The sequence below is a fragment of the Rattus norvegicus genome, chromosome 7 (genome assembly GCF_021556685.1).
Source record: "Rattus norvegicus strain SHRSP/BbbUtx chromosome 7, alternate assembly SHRSP_T2T, whole genome shotgun sequence".
NCBI classification, from domain to species: Eukaryota; Metazoa; Chordata; class Mammalia; order Rodentia; family Muridae; genus Rattus; species Rattus norvegicus.
In genome coordinates this window covers 114,237,365-114,263,920 of record NC_141540.1, presented here as the reverse complement: position 1 = coordinate 114,263,920, position 26,556 = coordinate 114,237,365, and the positions used below count along the sequence as shown (strand labels likewise).

The 26,556-nt window shown below is 44.3% G+C and overlaps 1 protein-coding gene across 9 annotated transcripts in view; it reads left to right on the top strand.

Annotated features, from left to right (window-relative positions):
- The window catches only part of Trappc9 (trafficking protein particle complex subunit 9), a 475,208-nt gene that overhangs the window by 295,874 nt on the left and 152,778 nt on the right, over positions 1 to 26,556 (top strand). For 7 of the 9 annotated variants that reach the window (XR_015624090.1, XR_015624086.1, XR_015624088.1 and 4 more), the window contains 1 exon segment: positions 9,589 to 9,731. Coding sequence is in view for 2 of the 9 variants with exons in the window: in NM_001034156.2 (NP_001029328.1) it covers positions 9,589 to 9,731 (143 nt within the window). In the remaining 7 variants the exon portion in view is untranslated. 9 annotated transcript variants of the gene reach the window in all.

Below are 26,556 nucleotides of genomic sequence, written 5' to 3'. Positions count from 1 at the left end.
CCACAGTCCAATTCTTCTGGGCCAGTTTCTTGTATTGTGGATATTTTCATAGGCTGGGCCAGCAAGATCTTCAGAGTCAGATAGACTTAGAACTCGTCAAGATTCTTCTTCTTCCTTTTTTAAGCCTTTGATAATAAGCATTTGTGGGTAGCAATGCCCAGGTAGCTTCGTGATCAGATGTGTAGTTTCTGTTGTTCTGGTTCCTAGGTCTAGACTAGAGCATGGCCAGAGCCCCCATTGCACATGTCTTCTTCCTGGGAGCTTCTCTGTGAAGTTGTCATTCAGATGCATTGAGCAGGTATATGTGGAAACCTGTCCTTCGAGACTCTTGGTAAACAGAGCATGGCTCCTGCCCTCAGGGAGCTTTTATTCCAGGAAAGGAGGCAAGCCTTATGATTCAGTGTTGTGAACATTAGGCATTGTGGGAAGTACTTATACTGTGTTGTCATGTAGGGCTCATGAAGATTTGAGCAATATGCAGAAACCCAGTGACCATATCCTATAGAGACAGGGGTCTATAGTGGGAGGAGCTTGGATTCCACAGGCGAGTGTGGGCATTGGAAAGTCACAATGTGTCTGTGTTACAGACTTCTATTCAAAAACTAAATAGGATTTAGCAACAAACTCCACTCCACAGGCTAGACACTCACTGGCTTCTTGCTTTGTGCCAAATCTTATGTTGGCTACAGACATCACAGAAAACAAAGCCAAACCTGAATATTTCAAAAACAATGAAGTTGATATCCGTAGAAGCTATGCCTAGGTAAGAGAGTAGAACAAAGCCCCACAAATTATCAGGGACAAGAATGAAAGAGGGACATACCTCAGATCTACAGAAACAGAGAACATTCTAGATAATGGCATGTCAATCCAGTTGACAACCTGGATAAAACACACAACTTTCATATTCTTACTTCTTGAGATTCATTTATAAGAAATTGTTTCTTTTAATATTTTCATGAAATCAAGTGATGTTTTCCTGATGCCAGCTGTGATGGTACATGTCTTTAATCCCAACACCCAGGAGACAGAGATAGACATAACTCTTGAGTTCAAGGCCAGCCTGGTCTACAGAGTGAGTTCCAGGATGTTTATGGCCACATAGAGAAATTCTTGCTTGAAAAATCCACGTACAAAAAAAAAAAAAGATGTTTTCCACCAGTGTGTGATGTCTTTTGTGTTTTCTATGAGCCTCCTGTCTACCCCAAGATGCCCCCATGTCTCTTGAAGTACGTGTGCTCCTGCCCAGTGTGGAGAGAGAAACTTCCGTGGGTGATGTGGCCTGGGTTGTTTATCTCACAGCCTCTGTCCAGGTGTCTGGCCATTGTCGTCATCAAAAAAAAAAAAATAATTTGATCATTGGATTGTCTTTGCCCTTGGTCAAAACCAATTACGTGTGGCAGTATGGGTCTATTTTTGGAGTTGTTATTCCCATTGATTGATTTTTCTGGTCCTAGTCAGTAGAAGAGGAACAAAGTAAAGACAATTTCAAAGACAACAGCGTTAGAACCGAGGCAGCAAACTGAGTTTATCCAGTGACATGATCTTTACAAAGCAATTGTTAATATAACAAAATTGCTAGTAGTCTGTAAGGAAGAGACAGTTCAAGAGATAAAGCTAGAAGACTGTCATAGAGTAATTCACAGAAAGACATAATAATAGCCCGAGTGTACAAAAGATGTTACGTTTTCATAGCAAGACAAATGCTGTATAAAGCTCAGGGCATTGTAATTGTCAAAATTTGGGTAAATTATCCTACTTTCAGAGGGTTTATTTTGGTTTTGTTTTGTTTTGTTTGTACTAGGGATGGAACTAGGGCCCGTGAATGGTAGGTAAATTCTCTAACACTGAGTCACATCCCAGCAGGGGATCCTCAAGTTTAGGGAAATGCAGGGCACACAGATACTGCTCTCTACTCTGCTGTGGCCTACAGGATGTCAGCTCCCACAGTACAGTGTAGACTTTACCACTCACCACCAAGGCATGGTAGCTGAGGACTGGTCCTTCAGCCTCTAACCTGCTTTCTTTCCTTTGGACCAGCACTGAAAGATTCACTTGGCCTGCACTCCAGGTCCTAGCTCTTCTCAGCCACCACAGGTCCTCTGGGCCTCCTGAACTGGACTTGTTGAAGGTCGCTGTTGTCCCAAACAATCCCCACATTAGCAAGGATGTGCTGTTTAATTTGTAGCTACTTGGAATCTTTAAGGCATAATTAACACTGAAGAGAGATTTTGGTCAAAGGTGCTAATTAACTAGAAAGTAATGGTATAGCTTTCATTGGTAGATTTTCCTGACCACTGCTGGACCTCTATCCTGGTCTGGACTGTAACTGGTCCCAACTATTGATCCTTTGTCATCTCACAGTATGAATCTTCAGTGACAGGTTCAATTGGGGTCTTGAGAAATTAGAGACCTGCTTATACTTTTAAATTGGTGAGGATGTGTATGAGGCTGGTTGTTTTTCTCTTATAATAGCGTCAGTTTTATTAGAGACTGTGGAACATTAGATTAGTAATACAAAATGAACAATAACCGTTCTGATAAGAGCTGATCAAAATCTCAGGCAATATCTGTCGGAACACGGAACACTCAGACAAGGATATTGAACTAGAGAAGCGAAAAGCCCTTTCCAAGGTTATATACAGTTTTAATTACTGTCAATCACAGGTTCACTCTCCATTCTTAAATGTGGAACCTGAGACTGCTAGACTCTACCTAATACTCCTGAAGATTCCATGGTTGTCCCACTTCAACACGGCCAGCATTAAGCATCGTTTAGATGTTTACAAATGATTGTGTGCCTCTTTAAAGTAACATCAATGTCCAAAAATCCAGGTTACCGAGTGCATCATACATTCTGTTCAGTGCAGCCTTACAAACTTCAGCCTAATGGGTTTGAGCAAATCTGTGACCTGGGTGGATGGCCATTTCCACCACCAGGATGCAGAACACCTGATGACCCCAGACAATATCCCTGTCTCCTTTATAGCCAACTCTTCTGTCTCTCATCCCAAGCAACCCTGGTCTCCATATTGAGACTAAAGATTGACCTTTCTAGGGTCTGGTGTGCTTGTGGGTCATCCAAGCCATTGGCACTACTCTCTGATCCATTTCACAGCTGGGTAAATGGTCTGGTTAACAGACACACTATCCATCCATCCACTCATTCCTGGACACTGTGGTTATTCCAATTTAGAGCCACCGTGAGTACAGACATTTTCATACCATGTGGATGGGTATTTTTATTTTTCTTGGTGGGAAGTCATATTGCCCAATAGTAACATGAGGAGTGCAAACTTAAGTTTACAAGAAATCACTTAACTGTTTTTTCAAAGCAATTGTCTTGTTTTACAGCACTACCAGCAGTTTGTGAGCATTCCAGGAGATTTTTGTCTCCGAACAGTTTTACTTCTTCTCCATGCATGCCTTTAATTGATTGATGTTGAAATTGAACACAGTATCCTTCTTTCTAAGTGTTTGGTAGAAATATTTAGTTACTTACCGTTAAGCATGGATTTTCCCTAAGGTTTTGATGGTGCATTTTATAATGTGTTATTTGCTCAAAAGTTTTTTGAGTCATAGATGGGTTTTGAATGTTGTAGTTGCCTTTTCCATTGATCACGTGGCTTACTTCTCCTTCCTGTTGATAATTTGTAAATACAGTGAGAGACCATCATGAGTTTATGTACAAAGATTAAACCCCCTTTGCATTGCTGAGCTAAGACTAGTGGTCACGATGTGTGATGTAAATTTGATTCATACTTACAAAGTCATTAGGGACTTTTACAATTAAATTTATGAGAAATACCAGCCTCAAAATGTTTTCTTATAAACTTTTTGATTTTAGCAATTTAGTAAACACTGGTCTGATAAAAAGATGGGACTTTTGTTATAACACACATGCACCTGTGTGTGTGTGTGTGTGTGAGAGAGAGAGAGAGAGAGAGAGAGAGAGAGAGAGAGAGAGAGAGAGAGAGAGAAAGAGAGAGAGAGGAGATGCATGTGGAAGTCAAAGGACACTTAACTGAAGTTGGTTCTCATCACTATCTTATGGATTTCGTGGACCAACTCCAGATTGCCAGGCCTTGGCACCTGGAATTCTGCATTCATTCATCACTCTGTCCTCTTGACTGTGGATGTAAGGAGCAGCTTCACGTTCCCAGTGTCTCGATTTCCCTTAGTGATTGGACTGAAACATGGAATTGGGAAACAAACAATTTCTCCCTCATGTTTCTTGGTCAGGGTGTTTTTATCACAACAGCAGGAGAGGAAACAAAGACACCTGCCAATGTAGACAGCACCTCCTTCTTATAGCTACAGTGCACAGTGCACAGATCATTCCGTCTAGTTTTTTGTTTTTTTGTTAACCATATACAGGTGCTCAATAAAAAGGAGCCACTACAAACTCATGGCTTGAAAAACCAGTTTTACTATGCTTTGAAAACAAATATTCTGTCTTTTGTTCCTCGCTCAGTGCAACCTTCTGTAAGTCTTCTCTCAAGATAAGACGGTGCTCTGCGCAGGGACCATAAGGTCTCCAGGATGGACACTATCTTCCCCAACCTTACTGAACATCCAGTGCCTTTGCCTGTCAGCCCGCTTTATGGTTTCATTAAAAGATTCTAATTTTACCAGGCCCAGGCTGCTTTTTATTTCGTTTTCCTCCTTTTAATCATTAGGAGGAAAGGCAGCAGTACTCAATTTCACAAAACCCTTTCCGTGCTTGATTTTCATAACTTAGATATCTCCCCCATAATTATATCCTTTCTTTGGTTTTCTACAGAGTAAAGAAACAGCCAATTTCAAGAAAATCGGAGCAGGCTATTTCTTCCTCGTTCCCTGGTGTTCAACAGTTAATCTGTGTACTTTTTGTTCACTCCTGGGTGATTTCTCCCGCAGTCCTCTCCAAAGGTGGTTTTTAAGTTTGCCTTGTGGTTGCTTCATGATCCTGTTTTTTTTTTTTTTTTTTTTTTTTTTTTTTTTTTTTTTTTTTTTTTTTTTTTTAGCTACTGAAGAGCAAGGTGCCACATTCTTGCTGGTTGACGGCTTCTCTTGTTCGCTCACGTACTGGTTTATTTCTATATCCATGCATCAACTGCTCTTCCTGAGATCAGAGGCCACATCTGTCTTGTATGAAGCCCAGATCCTCACAGTCTTGGGAGGCTCTAAAATGATGAATGAGAGAGAGAGAGAGAGAGAGAGAGAGAGAGAGAGAGAGAGAGAGAGAGAGAGAGAGAGAGAGAGAGAGAGAGAGAGAGAGACAGAGAGAGACACAGAGAGAGAGAGAGAGAGAGAGAGAGAGAGAGAGAGAGAGAGAATATCTTACTAGCTAGATTCAACTGGACTCAGAATTGTCAGAAGACTCTTTTTTTGTGATTTCAAGGGATCTAGGACATGTTTGCAAAAAATCTTTTGCTCTCTGGAGACGATGTGTTGTCTGTCTGTGCTTCAGGCTCATGGGAGTGAAAAGAGAATTTGGGGTTTCCGTGAGGCCACCTACTTCACCAAGTACTTTGTTAGTAAAGAAGAGGTTTGGGTTGCTCTGAGTGTGCTCAGGAAGAGGGTTACTTAAGTGGGAAGAGAGGGTCAGTGACAGCATTGCTGGTGTCACAAGCTTGAATGACCCCCATACATACCCATGGGCATGAAAACAGGGTGAGCGTGGAAGTCACGGGAACAGTGATCTTACTAACATGGGACTGAGGACTTGACTGGATCTCATTCCAAGGAAGATACACAATAGGCTGACAGGAGAGAAGAGAGCAGGTCTACATTAACCTAAGCTGCAGTGAAATGTGGCTTTACTCCATAGGACAGCCATTACCACAGAAGCAGGAATGAGAATCGGTGAGAGAAAACCAGAACCACACGTGTGTTAGCGGAAGGATCAAGTGGCATATTGCTGTGGTGAGGGCCCTGGTGACTCCCTCAGGAAGTGCATGCAGAGTAGATGTATCATACAGAGGTTCTCCCCTCCGCATGCCCCAAACAGATGAAAGCAAGGCAGCCGCGTTTTCATGCCCCTGGTCATGGCAACATTTTTACTAGGATGATGTGGGAGCAAGCTTCAGGCTCACTTATGATGCATCCAGGCCACACAGGGGACTACTGCTGAGCCTTTAAAAGGGAGGCGACTGGGTGTAAACACTAGCAGGTTGAGCCTCAAGAGGATTTTAACATTGAAATAAGCCAATCACTGGTTACCCAAGGCTCCTAGAATAGTCAACTACACAGAGAGCGCATGCAGGAAGGTTGCCAGGGACCAGGAGGGAGGTGGTGGGATGTGGAAATGGGCAGGTAGTTTGCAGGGGGTACAGAGGTTTCTTTTGGGAAGACAAGGAAGGTTCTGCAGGTGAACCCCTCTGTTCATCTCTGGTGGCCATTTGTCAACAGAGTGACATAGAGTGCTAAGAACCTGTGCCCTGGGAGAATTAAAATGGTGACTTTGGTAGGGATATTTTCTCTCAGTAAATCATCCTTTGGCTCAAAGCTTTTTTTTGTTTTTGTTTTTTGCTTTTGTTTTTCTTTGTTTTTTTGCTTTTGCTGTTTTTTTTTTGTTTTCTTTTGTTTTTGCTTTTTTTTCCCTCCAAAATATATCCAGTTTTTGAAGTTCAACAATAAATGACATACATGCCCATTTTTTCTTGTTCTAAGCCCTGTTGCCAGTGGATTAGGTTGCATAGCAGGACAAGAATTTACTTAGTGTGTATTTTTTTCTTGATTCTTCATGAAAGTCTAAGGAGGTTAGGACAGTTGCTGTCACTATTTACGGGTTGGTGGGCTCAGGCTGAGAATGGCAAGCTGAGGTTCAGTGCCCCAGATCCATAGTGGCAAACTGGATATCACTGGCCACCCCAGCTTCTCTCCTTCCACCCAGCCAGGCTGAAGAGACTTTGCCAACTGCTTTCCCTCCCCACATCCTCTCTCTGATAGGATGAATCTACATGAATGTAGTTTCTTTTGATTTTTAAAAAAACCTAAAGGCTATGTCTGCCTTCTCATTGCAAGGAAGTGGGTCAGCAGAAGCAGTCAGTGTAGGAAGAGTGCGGGATCTGGGGGAGGAGGTCTGGATAGTTATGTAGACATGACAGAAGTTAGAGTCACTGGAGAGGACAAAACGAACCTCAATTGAGAAAATGCCTCCATACGATGGCTATAGGGAGGCCTGTAGGGTATTTTCTTAATTAGTGATTGCTGTGGGAGCCTCTCCAGTGTGGGTTGGGGCATCCCTGGGCAGGTAGTCCTAGATTCTGTAAGAAAGTAGATTAAGACGTGGAGAGCAAGTCAATAAGCAGCACCCCTCTACAGCCCTGCATCAGCTCCTGCCTACAAGTTCCTGTACTGTTTGGGTTCCTGTCCTGACTTCCTTCAGGGATGGACTATGGTGTGGAAACATAAGGCAAACCAACCCTTTCCTCCCCAAGTTGCTCTGGTTGTGGTATTCATCACAGCGATAGTACTAACTGAGACAAGAGCTAAATATAGGGACCTCCTTCTAGCCTCTTGGAAACATAGCTCCCTGTCACACTAGCCAGGGGACAGTGACCACAGACTACAGTGCTTGGAGGCCCCAGGACAGCAGTGCTGCCAGTGCTAAGCTCATACACGTATGTTGGCATTGCTGCTTCTGAGAAGTCCAGGTGTGCTGTTCTTCCTTGACATGCACAGACATTATCGGCCCCGTATCCCTTGTATCCATTCACCCATGCACCTCCCCGGTTCTGTTCTGCCTCCTGTGCTTTTGTTGCTGTGGTCTGGGAGGCAGGAAGATTTGCCTGCATGCTCTCCTCTAAGTTCTATCTGCAAAGTTTTTATTAATAAGAGCATGTGTGTATAAGAAAGAGTGAGAGAGAGGGAGGGAAGGACGGGGAGAGAGAGAGAGAGAGAGAGAGAGAGAGAGAGAGAGAGAGAGAGTGTGTGTGTGTGTGTGTGTGTGTGTGTGTGTGTGTGTGTGTTCAGGTGTCTGAGGAGTCCAGAGGGAATTTAGATTCCTTGGAGTGGAGCTGGAGTTATAGGTAGCTGTGAGTCAGCAGACATGGGTGCTAGGAACAGAGCTCAGGTCCTCTGAAAGAGCAATTCAGACTCTTAACTGCTGGGCCATCTGTCCAGTCCTTAAGAGCAATGTCAGACTCTATAATTGAATGCTTCTGACTTGGCCAGCCATAGGAAGTTTCTGTTTCTATTTTGTTTTGTTTTATTTCCTGTAAGAAATTCAGTGCGGTTCTTTGCTCCCAGCCCTGCAGAATCAGGCGTTGGCTAGATTTGCCCCATGGGCCTCTGTTGTCAACACCTGTTTGAGGACACTGCTGGAGAAGGTTCCATCATTTTAGTCAGGAGTTAGCTGGGCCAAGATTTCTCGTTACCATGGCTACTCCCTGTGTCCCACAGGCTGCAGATCCCTGCAGAATGTACTGAGTTTGGGGGGCGGGGCATGGGAGGTGCCAGCTTTTCTATAGTGCCATCCTCTGTCCTTGGTATCCCTCTGTCTGCATGCAGGGCCATGGGCCTGCTCCAGCTGTTCCTCCTTCAGGGTCCTGCAGAACTTTGAGACTGGTATCACAGTCCTGAAGGACTTACCTCTTATGCTTATCGTCTCTAGTCTTAGGTAGATGCAGTTCATCATCACATGTCTTGCCTGCAGCTTCTTGGTACCTCTTCCTCTTGCACCATGGCGGCTTACTGTCCAGTGTACTGGCAGGTGCTCAGTATGAGTCTTCTCTCTGACACAGCAGCACTGTGCTTCCAAACAATGGTGGGGAAGCCTTGTTTAGCATCCCTAAGAATGGTGCTCTGTCTCTTCGTACCTTATTAGTGTCTCTGTATCTTGGCCTCCCTTATCCCCCACCACATACACACCTCCATGCTCTTGGTCTGGGTGGCTCTCTTCCAGCATCCAGAGATTTCTTCTCAAAAGAAAGGAGGGTCAGATATGGCTAGACTGGGCTGGAGCTCGCCTCCCTCGTGTGTTGGTCGGATGCTCCTGTATGCTTGCATCACCAAGCGAGGCGTGGCCTTCCCTCCTACTTTCCCATCATCCTTTGTAAGAGTCCTCAGTAGGGGAGGCCCTGGGGAAGAGCCAAGGAGAGGAGGGTATGGCATCCCCTTTGGCAGCCCGGTTAGCTTTAGCCACCCACCCTCTTTATACTGATTGATGCCTTCTTGCCCATTTGGTTGCCACTTCATCATTCCATGTCCCGTTTCTGGTGCAGTGGCCCTGTCCTTCTGGAAGGGCCTCTGCTGTACTTCCCTCCGACCTCTCAGGCTTTAGTTATGATCAGCCTAGGAGTGGAAGCGGCCTTCTAGTGCCTGCTCGGAGGCTGTCCTTCCCTGCCTTCTACTAATGCATAGTCCCCGTGTTTACTCTGTGCACATCAGAGCCCCTTCTACTTGCATTGCAGTGGAGGACTGTTCAGACGTTTGGTACCACGGGAAAAATGGTGCCAGATTCACAGTACGAGCTCAGGCGGTTGCTTGAATTCATCGTGTGAAAGTATCTTGAGACTCTGCCTAGGTGCACCTGCCTGCCTCTCCTGGCACGGAACCTCATCTACTTACAGTTACTGATTGGTCTTTGTTTTAACTTTTTAGACTCTGGAAGCTATCCTGAACTTCAAGTACTCTGGAGGCCCAGGCCACGTGGAAGGGTATTACAGGAACCTCTCTCTGGGATTACATGTGGAAGTTGAACCCTCTGTGTTTTTTACCAGAGTCAGCACACTTCCAGCAACCAGGTAACCAGGCTAGGGGTAGGGGATATCTCTTAACACTGGTTATACTGGCTCCCGGCATGCCTTTGGTGGGGCAGTGGTCCTTGGTGTGTTTGGGCAGCTGGAATGGGCTGGCTGGGGTGCTGTGCTGGCAGTCCTCGTGGAGGCCCTACCAGGAGGTGCTTCTCTGTAGTTTGACTGCCCCTTCTTCAACCTGGACTCTGCACAGAGTTTTGTTTATATTTGGAACTCTCTGAGGAACCCAGTCTTGTTCTTTGTAATGATTCTGAGACTGGGGACATGAACGTTTTGTCTCAGGGCTCACTGCTGAGCACCACAAGGACCTTGTAGCTCAGCACAATATCAGCTCCTTCTGCCCAGGAAATTGTCCCGTCCCGTCCCCCCCCCCCCCCCCCCCCCGCCACCAGTTCCTCCATCTTGAGCTTCTCAGGAAAGAGAAGGGTGGGTTTGTCTACTTCCAGGTCACATGTTTTTCTCTTAGGTGGAAGGTGACAGCTCCTCATCTCACACTCAGGCTATGGAGGGGCACCCATGCTTCCCAGAAGCCCTAAGGCCAGTTTAGAGGCCTCCTCCAACATGTGCAGCCCCTAGGTAGTATGGCCACACCTTCCCTGAACTCCCTGAGAGTGCCAGGCTCAGCTGTGCCTGGCCTATTTGCCAAGATGGTAGGCTAGGTCAGGACTGTTTATGCTTAATCCAGCAAAACAGCAGTCATGTCTTTGGATCTCACAAAAAGCACCCTGGCCTGTGCTACGTATTCCTCTCATTTATTCTATAGGGTAAAATAGAGGTATGGTGTCTATCATAATGCTGACAGAAAAATCCATTTAAATGGATCTAACTCACTTTCCCCCCAGCCACCGGAGAAAGGCTTCAGCAAGAATTAATGGCTTATCTGGGCCTTTTAGCATCTCCTTTCATCATCTATCACCTCTTTTGGTCCTCACTGCCAAGGTGGCTTCTGTTTGAATTTGTCTGAAGCTTTAAAGCTCCTGCCTCCAGGGCAGATTTGGCTAGCGCGCTGACAGCCGGTGTTAGGGCATGCCAAGCCTTCTGCACATGGCCCTGCTGTATCCATCATGTCTGCCTTTCCTGCCCCGTCTCCTCTTCTGCTGCCACTGCCCATCAGGACTTCTCAGATGTGGCACAGCTTGTTACAAATTCTCCTTTGTGCCTCACTGACATGTGGCTGCTACATCATGGCCTCTGGAACCGTAAATGGCAACTTAAGGTGGAAGTGGACTGACTTGGCTATTGGCTGAAAGACCACTTTGGTCTTTGTTACCAGCCCGTGGCCTTCAGATTCTCTCCTATTGTCCAGGGTATTTCTCTCCTCAGCTCTTGGGTTTGAGAGTTCTCTTCTGATCTTCCTTTTCCACCATCCCTAAATCTAACTCATCACAAAATCCTGGGATGGAATTCACTTTCTGTGGATCACTCTGGCCCCTGTGTATCCTTAACTTCATGGAGAGAGTTGATCAGTTGGGCCCTTGGCTCCAGTCTGCTTGTCTCCAGCTCCTACCTGGCTCACAGAAAGATCCATTAATGAGGGGGCTGTGTTTTAAGTCCCTCCTTCTCGGATCAGGACAGATCTCTCCTCTCTCCCTGCTTATCCCAGTATTCCTACCAAGTTTGGTAATAACCACTCAGCCTCTTATAGCCTGAGCCTGTGTCAGGGCAGGTTACTCTAGGGGTTTCTACTGCCTCTTTCTCCTAAACGTGTTCTTTTAGTTAAACTACCATTATGTTTTTAAAGATTTATTCATTTATTATGTAATAAGTACACTGTAGCTGTCTTCAGATACACCAGAAGAGAAGAGGGCATCGGATCTCTTTACAGATAGTTGTGAGCCACCATGTGGTTGCTGGGAATTGAACTTAGGAGCTCTGGAAGAGTAGTCGGGTGCTCTTAACCGCTGAGCCATCTCTCCAGCCCAAACTGCCATTATTTTATTTAATCCTTTGGAAAACATCTGCTTGCTTTTGAGATCTATGTTAGCATTCCTGTAGATGCTTCTAACAGGAATGTCTGTGTGTGTGTACACATGCATGTGTGTGTTCTTGTCCCATGCTTTCCTCATTTGTCTAACATATCATTGGTCAGATCCCTGGAAGCACTTCTGCCCTGTTTCCAGCCAGAACTCCCAAATGCTCAGTGCATTGTACAGTCTCTGTGGGAAAAGGGGCAGACAGAGCAACTTTTGCCTTTCATCAGCCTGATAGGAGCTTGTCACACAGAATTAGAACAGGATGGGAACACAAATCTACACACAGGAGCAACCAAGCAATGGAACATCAGATAAGTGGGTAAACAGAAAAGGCCCAAGCTCCCCCTGGGCTGGGAGTGGGGAAGCTGCCCCAGTGTAGACAGATCCAACACTGCATTTGACAGTAGGGCTTTTCACACCCTGCAAGACAGCAAGATACTATGCCTCTTACAATAAACCTGCATCAAACGTGCAAGTTGGTGTGGACTTATTAACATTAAACATATAGCCTTTCAGAGAAAAAGATAGGCAAACTTGTAATGATTGAAGAATTAGATTCTCAGTAGCACATAACAGTTCTAACCATACACCTAAAAGACATAGTTTCAAAATAAAATTGGCACACAGAGGGGAGAGACAGATACTAATCATTCTTCCTATAGGCTCTGATATGACAGCTAGACAAAGTAGGAAAAACCCCACAGTAATGCTGTAGCCAATCCAGACATTCTTAACCAGCTCATCTAATTGTCATTATGGAAGAGTGAATACTTACACTAGAAATGGATGGCTTGACATCAGTGAGGTGGCTTCTGAAACACAGAGAAGAGTTCAGTTCTCTCAGAGTAAATAGAAGAAATTACCCAGAAGAGTGTATGTCATTGGTAAATGGGGAGTGAAAGAGAATTTGTGGATTCGATAGAGCCAAGAGCTGATACTTTAGAAAGATTAATAATAGAATTAATCGTAACTAGGGCCATGAGGGGGAAAAACACAAATTGCAAGCACAAGGAATGAAAGATGTGGCATTCTGGAGGTTTTGTACAAGCTAGGTGTTTAAAATGTAAGAGAATACTGTAGCACTCCCAGTGAGTTTGACAACTTAGGCAAAATGGATCAATGTTTGAAGGATGAAAGTGGACAGAGTACTAAAGCTGACACGAGAAGAATAGAGCGTGTGAATAGACTTCTGATTAGAAAGTTCTCACAAAGCATGCTGTGGGCCCAGGTGACTTCTCCAGTAAATAGTGAAGGCTTTTAAGAAAGCAAGCACAGTGCCCTCAAGGAAGCTCATTTAAAAAGCAGGCAGAGAGGGTCCCTCTTGACCCCAGCCTCACCATGCTGCTACTTTCCAGAGACATCACATCACAGGAAGAAAGGAACTTTGGGCCAGCAGCCTCAAGTTTTCAAAGGCTGAGTTGGACAACAAAAAACAAATCAATTTTAGCTATATGTAAGGTCTAGTATAGCACCAAGAACTGGAGTTTATCCTAGAGATACATTTAGTTTTAAGCACTGTAAAAAAAAAAAAATCGACCATTGACATTTATGTCATTAGCAAAACAAAGGGGAAAACTCGCACTCAGGCAGAGAGTATAGGGTTAGGGTTACTGCAGGGCAAGCCTGAGCAATCTCTCCATGAATAGGAGCCACGAAAATTGTCCTGTGAACCTTCCGTTATTCCCTGGCAGCAATAAGGTTTCAAAAAGTAAAGAATAATCAAAGATGGGGTTGGGGATTTAGCTCAGTGGTAGAGCGCTTGCCTAGCAAGTGCAAGGCCCTGGGTTCAGTCCCCAGCTCCGAAAAAAAGAAAAAAGAAAAAAAAAAAAGAATAATCGAAGACACGGATAGTAAAAACTGTGTGCCATTGCTCAGTACACGCAGTCAGCTATGTTCCTGTCTGTTAGCAGCAAACAATTGGAAATTTAAAGATTAAAATTGAAAAAAATGTTTTGATAAAACCAAAACAGAAACCCCAGGGATAAAGTTGTAAACATTTCCATCTCCATGTCAGACCACAGGGAAGAGACTTGAACACCTGGCGGTGGTTGGGTGCTGTGGTCAGAAGGGCTGGTTCTTGTCAAGAGTTCCGTTTCCTCTGTATTGGCTAAACTCAAGGCAATCCCAATCAAAATCTTAACAATATTTATTAACACTGTCATTTAAAAACAGACGCTTGAAAGTGGTTGTTAATAAATATCTTGAAATAGACCAAAACCAGAGGAGGCAGCATTACTTGACCTAAAGGAACAAAATTGAGGAATTGGGGATGTGATTTTAAGACTTAAGGAAAGATGTAGTTAGTAATCAAGAGAGTGTTGTGGGCACCACTGTGGCCTAGAGGTCGGTGTACCCAGGTATGACAAGACAGTGAATGAATAGACCAGAAGGAATGCATGCCACCATTGACTTTTAACAGGATACAAAGCCAGATTTATGAAGACCTGCAGAGCTTTTTCTTTCTCTCAGAGGAGACGTACATAGTAGAGCATCTTCCTGACTTGGGGCCAACGGTTTCTTAGATGGACCCAGAACTTGCTAATTGTAAAATGAAATGTTGATAAATAATTAATTTCATGAAAACCGACCCCTTATGTTTGGGCTGGCTAGATGATGCAAATGGGTAAAAGGGTTTACTGTGGAAGCCAGGTGACTAAATTTGATCCTTGGAATCCAAGTAAAATTGGATTCTGGGCAGCACGCCTGTGACCCCAGCCTTCCTGTGTTGAGACAAAGCATGTGAACCAGCTGCAGCTCGTGGCTTAGGTACACGTAAAGGCACATACCTGGAGTATGTAGAACAGCAGCAGAAACGTGGAGAGAGACTGCCTCAACAAGGAAGACAAGATCTTCCTCCCGGAGGTTGGCTCTACATGTGTGTTCTGCCATGTTGCATGCCTGAGGGTTTTTCTGAATAGAATAAATAAACAAATCACAAAAATCCCCCTTACGCTCACCAAAAGGCAGGGCACACCATAAAATATCCTGCAGCATCTAAACAGGTATTTTTAAAATGGCCATGGTCACCTGAAACACATTCTATATCACTAATTGTTAGGGGAACACAAAATAAACCCATAATTAGGTACCATTGTATACTCCCCAGAATGGCTAACATGAAGCGCTGACAGCATTAAATGTTGGTGAGGATGGGATTGAACTGGAATTTTTGGGCATTCGAATTTACCAGCAGCTCTCCTCAGAGCCTTTAAACACCTCCCCGAGAGCTTCCAGTTTCACTCCTGAATGCTTTGTTTTAGAGAACTATAATATGTATGTATGTATGTATGTATGTATGTATGCATGCATGCATGTATGCATGTATGCATGTATATGAATGAATCATGCAAGAATTTATATAACAGCTGTACTTTGAATAATTGCAGTGTAGAAACTGAATTCCTGTCATCAGCTAATGAGTGAACCATCTTTGGGATCTAGTTCCTCAGGGAGATACTGCTCAGAAACAAAATGATCTTCCAGAACATGATGGCAGTCAAAGGTGTCTGTGCTCACAGCTCCAGGGATACCCTCTTTGTGGACAGAATGCTTTGGGCAGTAGCTGACCATGGTTTGAGGTGGGTGGGAGGAGATGGGCTGGGAATGAATTAGGGTCTCTCCCTACCACAGTTTTCCTCAGCGTTGGCTATGACACTCCCTCTACCTGGGTAAGACCTCAGTTTTAGGCAGATCAGGTTTACTAGTCACCTCAGAGGACGGTGTCTTTCTGCCTCAGTGTCTAGTCGGCTGCTGTCCCGAGATTTGGATAGTGTGAGAACTCAGCAATCTATCTTGCACATCTTTTGTCTCCCATCTCACCATCTCATGTAAGTTATCCCTTGATTTAAAAAAAATTAATGTTCACATGTATATGTATATATATATATATATATATGTATATATATATGAATGAAACCATAGAGGGCACTTAATTTTTATGGGAGAGATTTGGAAAGATATCGTGGCAGGTAGGATGTTGCAGTGTTTAATCCTGGGCCAGCCCATGGAAGACCCTGGGAAGTGCAAGGCACTGATGACTGGCTCTGAGTTTTAAGATTGGCAGAAGTTCTGTTTTCCTTAGCCAGCACATCAGAATCAACATGCATTTCAGGTACTCAGCATTAGTGGTTTATTGAAGTGGCGTGCCACGGCACATTATGAATTCATTGCGTGCTCTTTGCTCACAGGTGAAAATTGTTCTGTCAGAGCCCTGCTGGGCTAGAGTTCTGCACATCTCACTTTTTAAAGTCTGTCCCCTCTCAGCACACTTGGACTGCAGATGAGGCCAGAGTGGGTGTTGTATGTTTCTCTCCAGCGTGTATAACTTGCTGGTGACAGTTGAATCTAGGTTTCCTTACTTCAGAAACACTGCGGTCTTGTCAGCTAAATGACCACCAACATGTCAGAGTTTTCACGGAAAGTTCAGCCTGCTTTTATCGTAACAAGAAGCTGAACATGTCAAAAGTTCACCCTGGTGTTGGACCAGTTGTGCTGTGGAGCCCAGATGCAAATACATGTGGGCCACTTGTGTCCAGAATTGCCAGGATTTCCGTCCCTGTCATTTCTACAGTCTCAGTCTCTCTCTCTCTCTCTCTCTCTCTCTCTCTCTCTCTCTCTCTCTCTCTCTCTCTCTCTCTCTCTGTTCCCTCTCCTTCCCTTACCTAACCCTCTCTAGGGTGTACATAGGTCTCAGCTGACTTACATTTGGAAGATCAATTACCTCTGAGATTCACATTTTACACCAAACTGCCTGGTAATGTTCTTAGGGACTTGACTGTAATGGATTAGGCTACACTGCCCCGTCTAACAGCTGTGCTTCCCTCTCTCCCAAGGAGCAATTTCTTTCTAGGTGGTTACAGTAAATGATCCAATCTTAGACACCCCTATTTGGAGCAATGTAGAAAACACGCCCCTCAGAGCTGGGTGCAGGGAGTAATAGTCATTGTATGTGAACAGAAACTGTCCTTCTGGAGACACCTCTCAACTTGCCCTCTGTCATTTAAAAGGTTCCTGTTGCAGCTCAACTCTTAGGGGTCCCATGCCCACAGATATAGCATCAAGGCCATTTTATCAGGCCGAAGCTTCCCCACACTGCTGCATTCGTTAGGTTCATTTCAGACTGGGTCTGACTTTAGAATTTTAGCAATAGCACTTAGCAGTAAACCTATCTGCATTTCATCTCAAATGGTGACTCTTGACCTGAGGTCATGAGCAAAGCTGTCACCCTTCTTTAAGCTCTATATTTCTTTCATCTTGAAAAGATGATGGATTGCACTGATCTTGTATGGTCATGACATCACGCGTTTAAAAATTGCTTGTGAAGATCTATGGCATCTGGTGCCAGATTGATAAATGAACACTGGTGGTCCTTGTTTCTTGCGTGCCACCTTCTTTGGGAACAGCCTCAGTCAGTAAGTAGATCCACTGTGCACAACTGGCCCTGGCCATAGCTTGTTTCCTGCCTTACTTAGCTGCTGGCCTGTCTTCCTACCTTAGTGTTGACTCCCTGAAGCCTCGTACCCTGACTAGCTGGTGTGTTGGCTTTACCAGCATAGGGTCTGCTATGATACAGGCACCACTACTCAGTCGAATTGTTGATAAGTACTGTTGAGGTGACATGGACAGTGGATGATGTGGACAGAGAAAGGAAGAGCAGCCCAGTATGCACCAATGGGGAGAACCAGTACATGAAGCTGTCCATGTGGACAGTAGGAACAGAGGTTGCTTCTTCTGTGAATTTGGAGGAAGCTGTGTATCAGGGAGACCAGAGCCAGAGCCCAGGTCCCAAGGGCACACTGATAGGTAAGCTACAGAAGAACAGGACAGTTATTGTCCCTGCCATGTGCTTGAGTTACAAACTATTCTGTTCTGAATTGGTAAGATGGTTCAGTGGGTTAGGGGCACTGGCAACCAAGACTGACAACATGAATTCAAACCCCTAGACCCACACAGGAGGAGAGAGGTAAGTACTGTGAGTTTTCCCCTGACCTCCACCAGGAGCATGTGTGCACCCACTCACACAAATCAGTGTAACCACATCCTCTGCCCTGCTAAGGGAGGAGGCATTTCTTTCACTGTTTGTGACTATACGATGACCTATTCACTAAGGAGTCTGTCCAAGGCATGAGAGCCCAGGGACATCAACAGTGGCATTTGGAAAGGTTGAAGGGATGGTGCAGGAAGTGACAATACTAGCCATGCAAGCAGAAGGACCCGAGTTTGCATTCCCCAGACCTCACACAGACAATAGGCAGGCAGAGACGGGGATCTCAGAAGCCAGCTTGCTAGTAAGACTCGACTAACTGAACCTTGGCAGCAAATCCGGGGTTTGAATGAGAGACCCTGCCTCAAAGAAAATAAGGTAGAAAATTATCTAGGAATATTCCTGATATCAAGGTTGGACTTCTAGAGGCCCCTATACATATGTATGTTACCTGCACATAGGTGCAAACACATATTGAACATTTACACGTTGAACATACCTCACCCCCAACATGCATAGCAAAAGAGGAAAAAAGTAGAAATCAGAGGTGCCATCACTCATGTTCACTCCCAGCCCTGCCATTGGGGTGAGTTGTGGACTCTCCTGCAGTGTTCGTTGGGAAGGTTAACATAGAAAGCTAAATGCCAAGTACCGAAGGCAGAGCTAGGCACGAGGCAGGGGTACAGTCACAGGAGTCAGCACTGTCTAACCCTCTTGTTCTTAGTCTCTGACCACGTATCCCAGGCTGTTCTTTCTTTTTGTTTTCTCCGCTTAAGTAAATCTCCAGGACCCCTGGCATGTGACGAGGACAGAGTATGGTAGCTCTCAACCTGGGGATCAAACGACCTTCTCATGGGGGGATGCATGACAGATATCACCTTCAGATCTGATATTTACGATTCATGAGGTAGCAACAAAATCATTTTAACAGCTCCCCACCACACGAGGGACTGTGTAAGAGAGTTGCAGCATTAGGAAGGTTGAGAACCACTGACATAGGAGATGACTACACATTGTAGGACATCTTGATTCTGTGAAGGGGGAGAGGTGGAAACCTAGACCTTGACTTGTTTTCTTCCTTGGACAGGCTACTGACCTGCTCTGAGCCTGGCTTGTTCTTAACCGAAAGTAGTGGGGCTATTCCTTATAAAGAGAGATGCGTCTCCCCTTCTTCTGAAACTGTTCAGACTTATTACCCAAGTCCATGCCTATGGGAGGTGTGATGAGCAAAACCCATTCCTGTTGCCGTGTCTCCCACAGAGACGCAGACCTTTGCCTCTCTATGTGGTGCTTGTCACTGCTATAAAAGTTAGAAATAAGACTCTGCTTGTGTGCCAGTTAATTATCCGTGGGATCCACATTGACTGCGTTTCTACATCGGACACTTGAGTCCCTGTATTTACATAGAAACTGCATGCTTTTCCCATCTCTTCTCTGCTTAGAACTACTTGACTTTCCCTGCTGGCTGGCTGTGTCGAGAAGGCTTGTGTATAAGTCTGAGTACAATGGGGCAGGGGAAGAGCAGTGTGCTTGAAACAGAACTCTGAAGAGTGTGGGCTTTTATTGTGCACTAGACTTTCCTCTGTGGTTCATCCCCGAGAGTGTGAGAATACAACTTCCCCACCTCATTAGAAACATCCATTTTTACGAAAGAATGAACAGTTTGAAGGCTGTGTGACATCTCACTGGCTTTACAACTCTAACATAATTAACTGGAGGGAAGGCTTAAAATTCTTTGTTTATTGAGATTTTGCCTTTCTGCCATGTGCCCTCTTGTTCATAATTTTATCACATTTAAATTAAAAAAAAAAAGAACTTAAGAATGTGGGTGCGGTGTTTGGGGAGTATGCTTAGGGAGTTCAGAAGAGGGCGTCAGGCCCCCTGTAGCTGGAGTTATAGAGGTATGAGTTGCCCTGTGCAGGTGATAGGAATTGAACTTAAGTCCTCTGTAAGAACAGAATGTGTTCTTAACCATAAAGCCATCTCTCCAGCCCCATATTTTAAATTTTCTATTAATTTTTTTATTGCCAGGAATTTTTGAGTGCTAAATATTTTAAAGGTGATTCATTTAAAAAAAAAGATTTATATGTGTATGAGTGCATAGCTGCATGTATGTATGTATACCAGTAACATGTATGCCTGCTACCTAAGGAGGTCAGAAGAGGCTCTTGGACCCTTGGAACTGGAATTACAGACAGTTGTGAGCCACCGTCTGGGTGCTCTGGAAGAGCAGCGAGTGCTCCTAACCACCAAATCATCTCTCCAGCTTCATAATTTTTCATATTTTGATACAAGCATTTGAGTTTTTAAAAAGGCTTTTCTTTTTATTTACGTATTTGTGTCTGTACGGAGGTATGGGTATGTAAGTGCACAAGGAGACTAGAGATCGGGTTACCTCATGAAGACGCTCGTACCTAGGGACTTCTGTAAAGTCAGTTTCTCAAGTGGGGCTTGTAAATAGATTCCTTCTGCTTGCACCTGCTTTGGAGAGCGCACTGAACCGTGTTCTGAAGTGTTGGTTCCAGTTCTGTTTTCTGGAGAAAATTTCAAAATATTATTCTTTCTTTATGTATTTTAAAAAAAAATTGTTAGAATTTATCAGGAAAGAATCCTGACCTGGAGATTTTTGTCAGAGGATTTTAAAAGAGAATTTATTCGATTAATTTAAGGGGTTGAGGACTTTTCTTGGGTCGATTTTGGCAGTCCATGCCCTGTATCCTCTGGGTTGTTACACTGGTGGGATTGGAACTCTGTGATGTCTCCACCCCACCCTCCCAGTGGCTTTGGTCCTCTTTGATTGTGTCATTTTTCACTCTTTTTATTTTTCCTTTAAAGTTTATCGTAAGATCACAGACTGGGAAGGGGTCTTGAGCAGCCCTACATCTGACAAAAGGCAAATATCCAAAATTTATAAGAAACTCAAGAAGTTAGACACCAAACAACCCAAATAACCTGATTTAAAATGGGTGCAGAGCTCCACAGAGAATTCTCAACAGAGTAAATGTCCAAGAAACACTAAAGACATGAGTCCTTAGTCACCAGGGAAATGCAAATCAAAACAACCCTGAGATTCCACCTCACACCAGTCGCTCAGGTGACAACAGATGCTGGTGAGGATGTGGAGTAAGGGAACACTCCTCCATTGCTGGTAGGAGTGAAAACTTGTGCAAACGCTTTCAATTTGTCAGTGTCTCAGAAAACTGGGAATAGTGCTACCTCAAGATCCAGCTATACCACTCCTGGGCATCAGATACCCCAAAGATGGTGCACTATACCATAAAGATACTTGCTCAACTCACAGCTTTATTCATAATAGCCAGAAACTGGAAATAATCTGAATGTCCCTCAACTGAAGAATGGATAAAGAAAACGCAGTACATCTACACACAAATGGAATACTAATCAGCTATTGAAAACAAAGACATCATGAATTTTGCAGGCAAATGGATAGAACCTGAGAATATTATCTTGAGTGAGGTAACCCAGTCCCCAAAGGACATGCATGACGGGAGTCTAGCATGGTTGTACTCTGAGAGAATCAGGTTGTTTTAATCAGTGAGGTTTTTCCATCTTCTTGTCTTTCTCTTCTTTGTTCCATGCTTCTGCTTCCTGTGAGTTTCGTCCTTATTTCCTGAGATGAGAGCTGGTTGCTCCATACCTTCCCGTTCCCCTATACAACCCTTTAGTTCTGCAAGTCTCTCCCTCTATGTCCCGAATCAGCAGTGACTTGGGATTTTATTAATTGCAAACCTGGTACCTTGTTAGTACTGTTTGAAGTGTGTCATTCCATTTCCTCGAATTTGTAATGCCCCATTGATCATTCTGCTACCGATTACTGGATTAATCCTGCTTCACTTGAGAACAGACTCTGTGTTCTGTCAGTGTGCACTCGTGCGCGTGCTCTATAGGTGCGAGGTGGGGTTTCATTAGGTGTCGAACAAACACCAGTTGTTAGCATCTCCTATGTCCTGTTGATTTTGTGTCTCCTCATTCTGTACATTTCCAAGAAGATCCTATTAGTGTCTTTGACTCTAATTATGCCTGTGTCCATTTATCCTCATGGAGCTAAGTGCCCAGGCATTAACACTGATTGTCTATTCTTGGTAGATTCAGGCTTTCTCCATTAAGCAATGTTCCTCTTTATCACCGCTGACTGTCCCTGCTCCGAAGTGGACTCCGCTTGCTTCTGCCTGTAACTGTCATAGATCTTAGTTAAGTTCTCTTTCACTGGGCACTTGACATTTTTGTTACTCTTCCCTTTTCCTTCTTCCCATGCCAAGTTCCCTGCTAATGTTCCTGCCCTTTCTTCTGAAGGTCTTTGTGGAAGGCCTCTTTCAGACTTCCAGCCTTCCCCAACTCTCCACTCCCGAAGGACTTTTTTCCCCCATTCTCAGATATAAACTTCTGGCTAAAGTCCCTAAGCCCCTCAATCAGTTGTACAATGTCCTACTTCCTCTGCCCTTCACAGTTTCTGATGACAGAGCTTCGGATCTCTTACACCCGCTCCCTTTGTCTCTTGCCTGTTTGCCCCATCAGCACTCTACCTTTTGCCTTTTCTCTCTGCAGAGTATGCCATTTCTAGGTAAAGAATTCTTAGCATCTGTATGGTGTTGGGTGTGTTGAGCTCCCAGGGATCATTTAACAACATTGTCATCAAGCCTGGGACGTTTTGGTTTTTGCTCATTGTAAATGGAGTTCAGGCATTGGTAAATGTGAGCAGAGCATGCAAGGATTCTAGCGAGGAGGTTGGCATGCCTTCTGAAGGTCTCTCAGTTCCAAGTGGTTTTTTCTACACCTCTTCTTTCCTTGTCCTCATGGTTACGGCAGTGAGGTAAGACGGGGTGGGTTCCCCAGCTCACTTTGCTGCTCAGATGATTCTTTTGGCTCATCCTCACGCCTTCCAGTCTGTCTGCCGAATATCCTCTTCCTTTGGGGTATGTCCTTCCATAAGATACTCATCTTGAGGTGCCCCACAGTTTCGCCCTTCACTCAGAGTTCATATTTTCTGGTGCTAAGTTATTTTTCAGGATCTTCTGAGTATTTGCATCTGATGCTGTGAGATCTGGCGTCTTGTCTGGATCCTAAGAAAAATGTTGGCATTTCTGTTTCAGTAGGTACTCTCGGTGCCTTTTGGTTTTTGATGTGGTACCAAGGACCAGCTGACCACTTCAGAGCATTTGTGGCAGTTTTTGGTTCTTCCCTTGTTTGTGACACACTAGAATTGAGGACTGTAATCATGGTCACTTGGACTGATTCCGTATGTCTCTCTTTGGTGAAGCCTGAGGGTCACACGTAACTGTCAGATTGTACTCTTAATCTCTGTCCCATTCCAAATCTTCCTCCTGTGTCTCTACTAAGGTAGCCATGATTTTCCAATCTGTCTCCTGTGTGACCAATTGGCCAGAAGAGCAGAAAGGAGTTTGGATGTGATGGGTAGGTGTCATCACTGTGGCTCATGGGACCTAGGCTTCTGGGTCAGAGAGTGATGTGCACCTACGCAGCCCGGTGCTGTGACAGCTCTGTGCTGCCCACATGGTTGCACTGGAAAAGAACAGCAGGAAGGACAGATGTGGTCCTCTCCTCTCTGGCCAAGCTACCCTCCTTCTGCTGTCCCTGGCATACACCTGTGAGATCTCAGAACAATCCTGGGAACACTCATTGGAGCCCTTTGAGGAAGGAAGTGCAACTCACTCTCGGGTCAGCACTTTGTCTTGTCTTCTCAGTTTCCGAGCTCTTTGAGTCTTGGGCTCCGTCTACTGTATCTGTGACTTTTAGGGAGAGGTTCAGTTACAGACAGCAGGAGAGGCCAAGTAGCCTGTGCTTGCTTCATCCTTTTCTACACTGGCACTCATCCCTCCCCCCAAACAATCCACACCACTCATCTGCTTCAAACTCTCAAAATAGCTTCCTGTCATGCTTAGAATAAAATCAATATTTTCTTATGACCTTTCCTCCGTCATTAATCTTCTGCCAATCTCATCTCCCCTTGTTCTGTTCTGTGATCACACTGCACCTCAGGATTTTTGCATTAATTGCACATTCTCTTTGGGAGGGAGGCTCTCCTCTAAGACCTTCATAGAATTGCTTCCTTGTCATCAAAGTCCCAAATCAAACATCGTTTCTTCAGGGAGACCTTCCTTTGCCATCAAATCTATGACGTGATTTTTTTTTTTAAACCCCTGTTGATGTTTCCAGGAGATGCACTTAATTTCTCAAAACTATTCGTATTATAGGAGACTCATGCCCTGCTGAATTTCATAGCCTACTTTTTACACCAGCTGTTGCCATAGCAACCAGATTTATGTAGGTATAACCAGAGAGTACCTTGCCTCAGCAGTGCTCAGCTTCCCTTGCTTTCTGGAACATTCCACATGCCTTGCCAAGGCTGCAGGACTGGATGACCCTAGGTACCCACTGCATAGCAGTTTAACTCAGAGAAGGATAAGTCCTGCACCTCCAGGGGAAAGCTTGTCCAGTGAGGCCAAGATTTGGTGGGGGAATGAATCATCCTGTCTGTCTGTGAGTCAGGAGCTCATATATGAAGGAAAGTCCCTGGGCGGGGGGGGGGGGTGTCCCAGAAAGACCCAGGAAATATAGTCCCAGCTCCATAAGTAGCCTTTGGTATGGCCCTGCCTCTTTGCAACACTCTTTCCACAGTCTGCCTTTCTTCTTGCCTCTCTTCCCTGGGTCCCAGCGTCCTACAAGCTCTTTCCTTAGGCTCTGCCTTCCAGAGAAGTCCCAAGGCTCAGACAGCATGCTAAGCGACTTTCAAATACTTATGCTAAAACATTTTAAGGGAAGCAAAGTTAGATGAAGGGAACAGAACTCCACTCTTAACATTTTGCTTAATTGTGTTTATATTAAATTTAAACTTCAAGACAGAAAGCTATACTGTGAAAACTCTATATTCGGTTTTACCACCAATAGAGACTAAATTAACATTTACTAACAGTATAGAGTTTTTTTTAAAAGTCTTTAAAAGTTCCCAAACACCTATAGTCCTATAGTGTGTGTGTGTGTGTGTGTGTGTGTGTGTGTGTGTGTGTGTGTGTGTGTTTGTATTTGTGATTTTCTGCCATTAACTTTCCTGATGTCATTAGTACAGGATTTATTTATGTGTCTTAGTTACTTAGACATCATGACCAAGGCAACTTTTAGAAGAGTTTATTTGCGGCTTACAGTTTCAGAGGCTTAGAGTCCATGACCATCGTGATGGGGCAGCATGGCACTGGAGCAGTAGTGACAAGCTCAACCTGAGTGAGCTAACTGGGAATGGTATGGGCTTTTGAAACCACCCTCAGTGGCACACCTCCTCCAACAAGGCCACACCTCCTAAACCTTCCCAAATAGCTCTTCCAACTGGGGACCAATAGAGTCGATGGGGACCATTCTCATTTAGTCCACCACATCTGGACATGTAGGCTGTTTTTCAAGCTCATATCCATCTCTGCACAGGTTTTAATCCCCCAGTCATTCTATTCTGTCTTCTGTCTTTTTGGTTTGCACCTAGTTAATAATGAGTATGCCTTTTGAGCATGCCTTTGTAGGAGCCCTCTGAGTTAATACATATTGACATGAAATAGTTTGGTTCAAGCGTGTTTATATATAGCTTGAGAAGTTTTTTTTTTTTTAAGAAGTTGTACCAATTTATTTACACCCTACTTTTTACTGATCTTGGCCAAAACTTGGTCCTGTAATACTTTTAAGTGTTTCCATTAAGTTGAGTGGGAAATCGTGTCTGATGGTTTGATTTCTTCGTCTGGCTGCCCTCTTGATTGAGTGTCTGTTTACTGCCCATTGGATTTCCTCCAGTTTTGGCTGTCGCTTCCTACCTTTTGCTTGATTTCTTACTGAGTCATTTCTTATTGATTTATGGGAATTCTCCACAAAATCACAATTCTGATTCCCTGTCAGTTTAATATACTGCAAATACCTTTCCACAAGTTGTTTGTCTTAGCTTTTTAATGGTTTCCATTTATACCAAAGTCCGTAACTTTAACACAGCCAAATATGATGTCTTTTATATTTTACATGTCGTAACTCATTTGTAAAATATCTCAATTTTCATAAGCTGTTTCTTTGTTTATTTTTTTCTGATTTTTAAATAACTTTTAGGTAGTGTTTTCTGGATAGTTGCAAACATCTGTTGGCCACAGGCAAGTCATTGGTGACAGAACAGAGAAACACTCACCCCAAGTCTAGCTTATTGAATGGTGTTACATAGAGAAACACCAGTGACCCAAGAACAGACCCAAAATCCTATTCTAGCATGGGTGACCACTCATGGAAGCTGTGTCCCTAGAGTTGCCCACACAGCTTGCTGACAGGAGAGTTTTACCTCTCGGGAATTGATTACTGATTTACAGCCTTGGGGAGAAGCCTTGGGAGTTGTGTAGCAGTCTGAGCGTCCTAAGTTGGATTGGTCCCTGTCCTCCCTGTAGGAGTACCTGAATGGATGTTTGGATTCTGAAGAAACAGCCACATCACACTTAGTATTACTTTTAAGCCCTTGGTCTCCTGTCCTTATAACTGTGTCACGTGGCTCAGGGCATTCTTCACAGAAAACAACATCTTTCAGTTGGACCTCCAGTTCCCCACTTGTGGACATGCTCTGGACCGTCTCCCACCATTTATGCTCTGGAAGATTTCCTGACATCTAGCAAGCTAGCTCTTTCCAGCATCCTCCTCTTTATTGTTTTGTATGTTCTTGGCACTTTTTTTTTAACATACAAAACTAAAATGGCACACCAGATTTTACTAAAACTTTATTGTCCCCTTTTTATTAAAGTGCATTGAATCCATAGAGACGTGGAGAGTTGTGACTTCTTTTAAAATATGGTGCTTATCTTTAAGCATG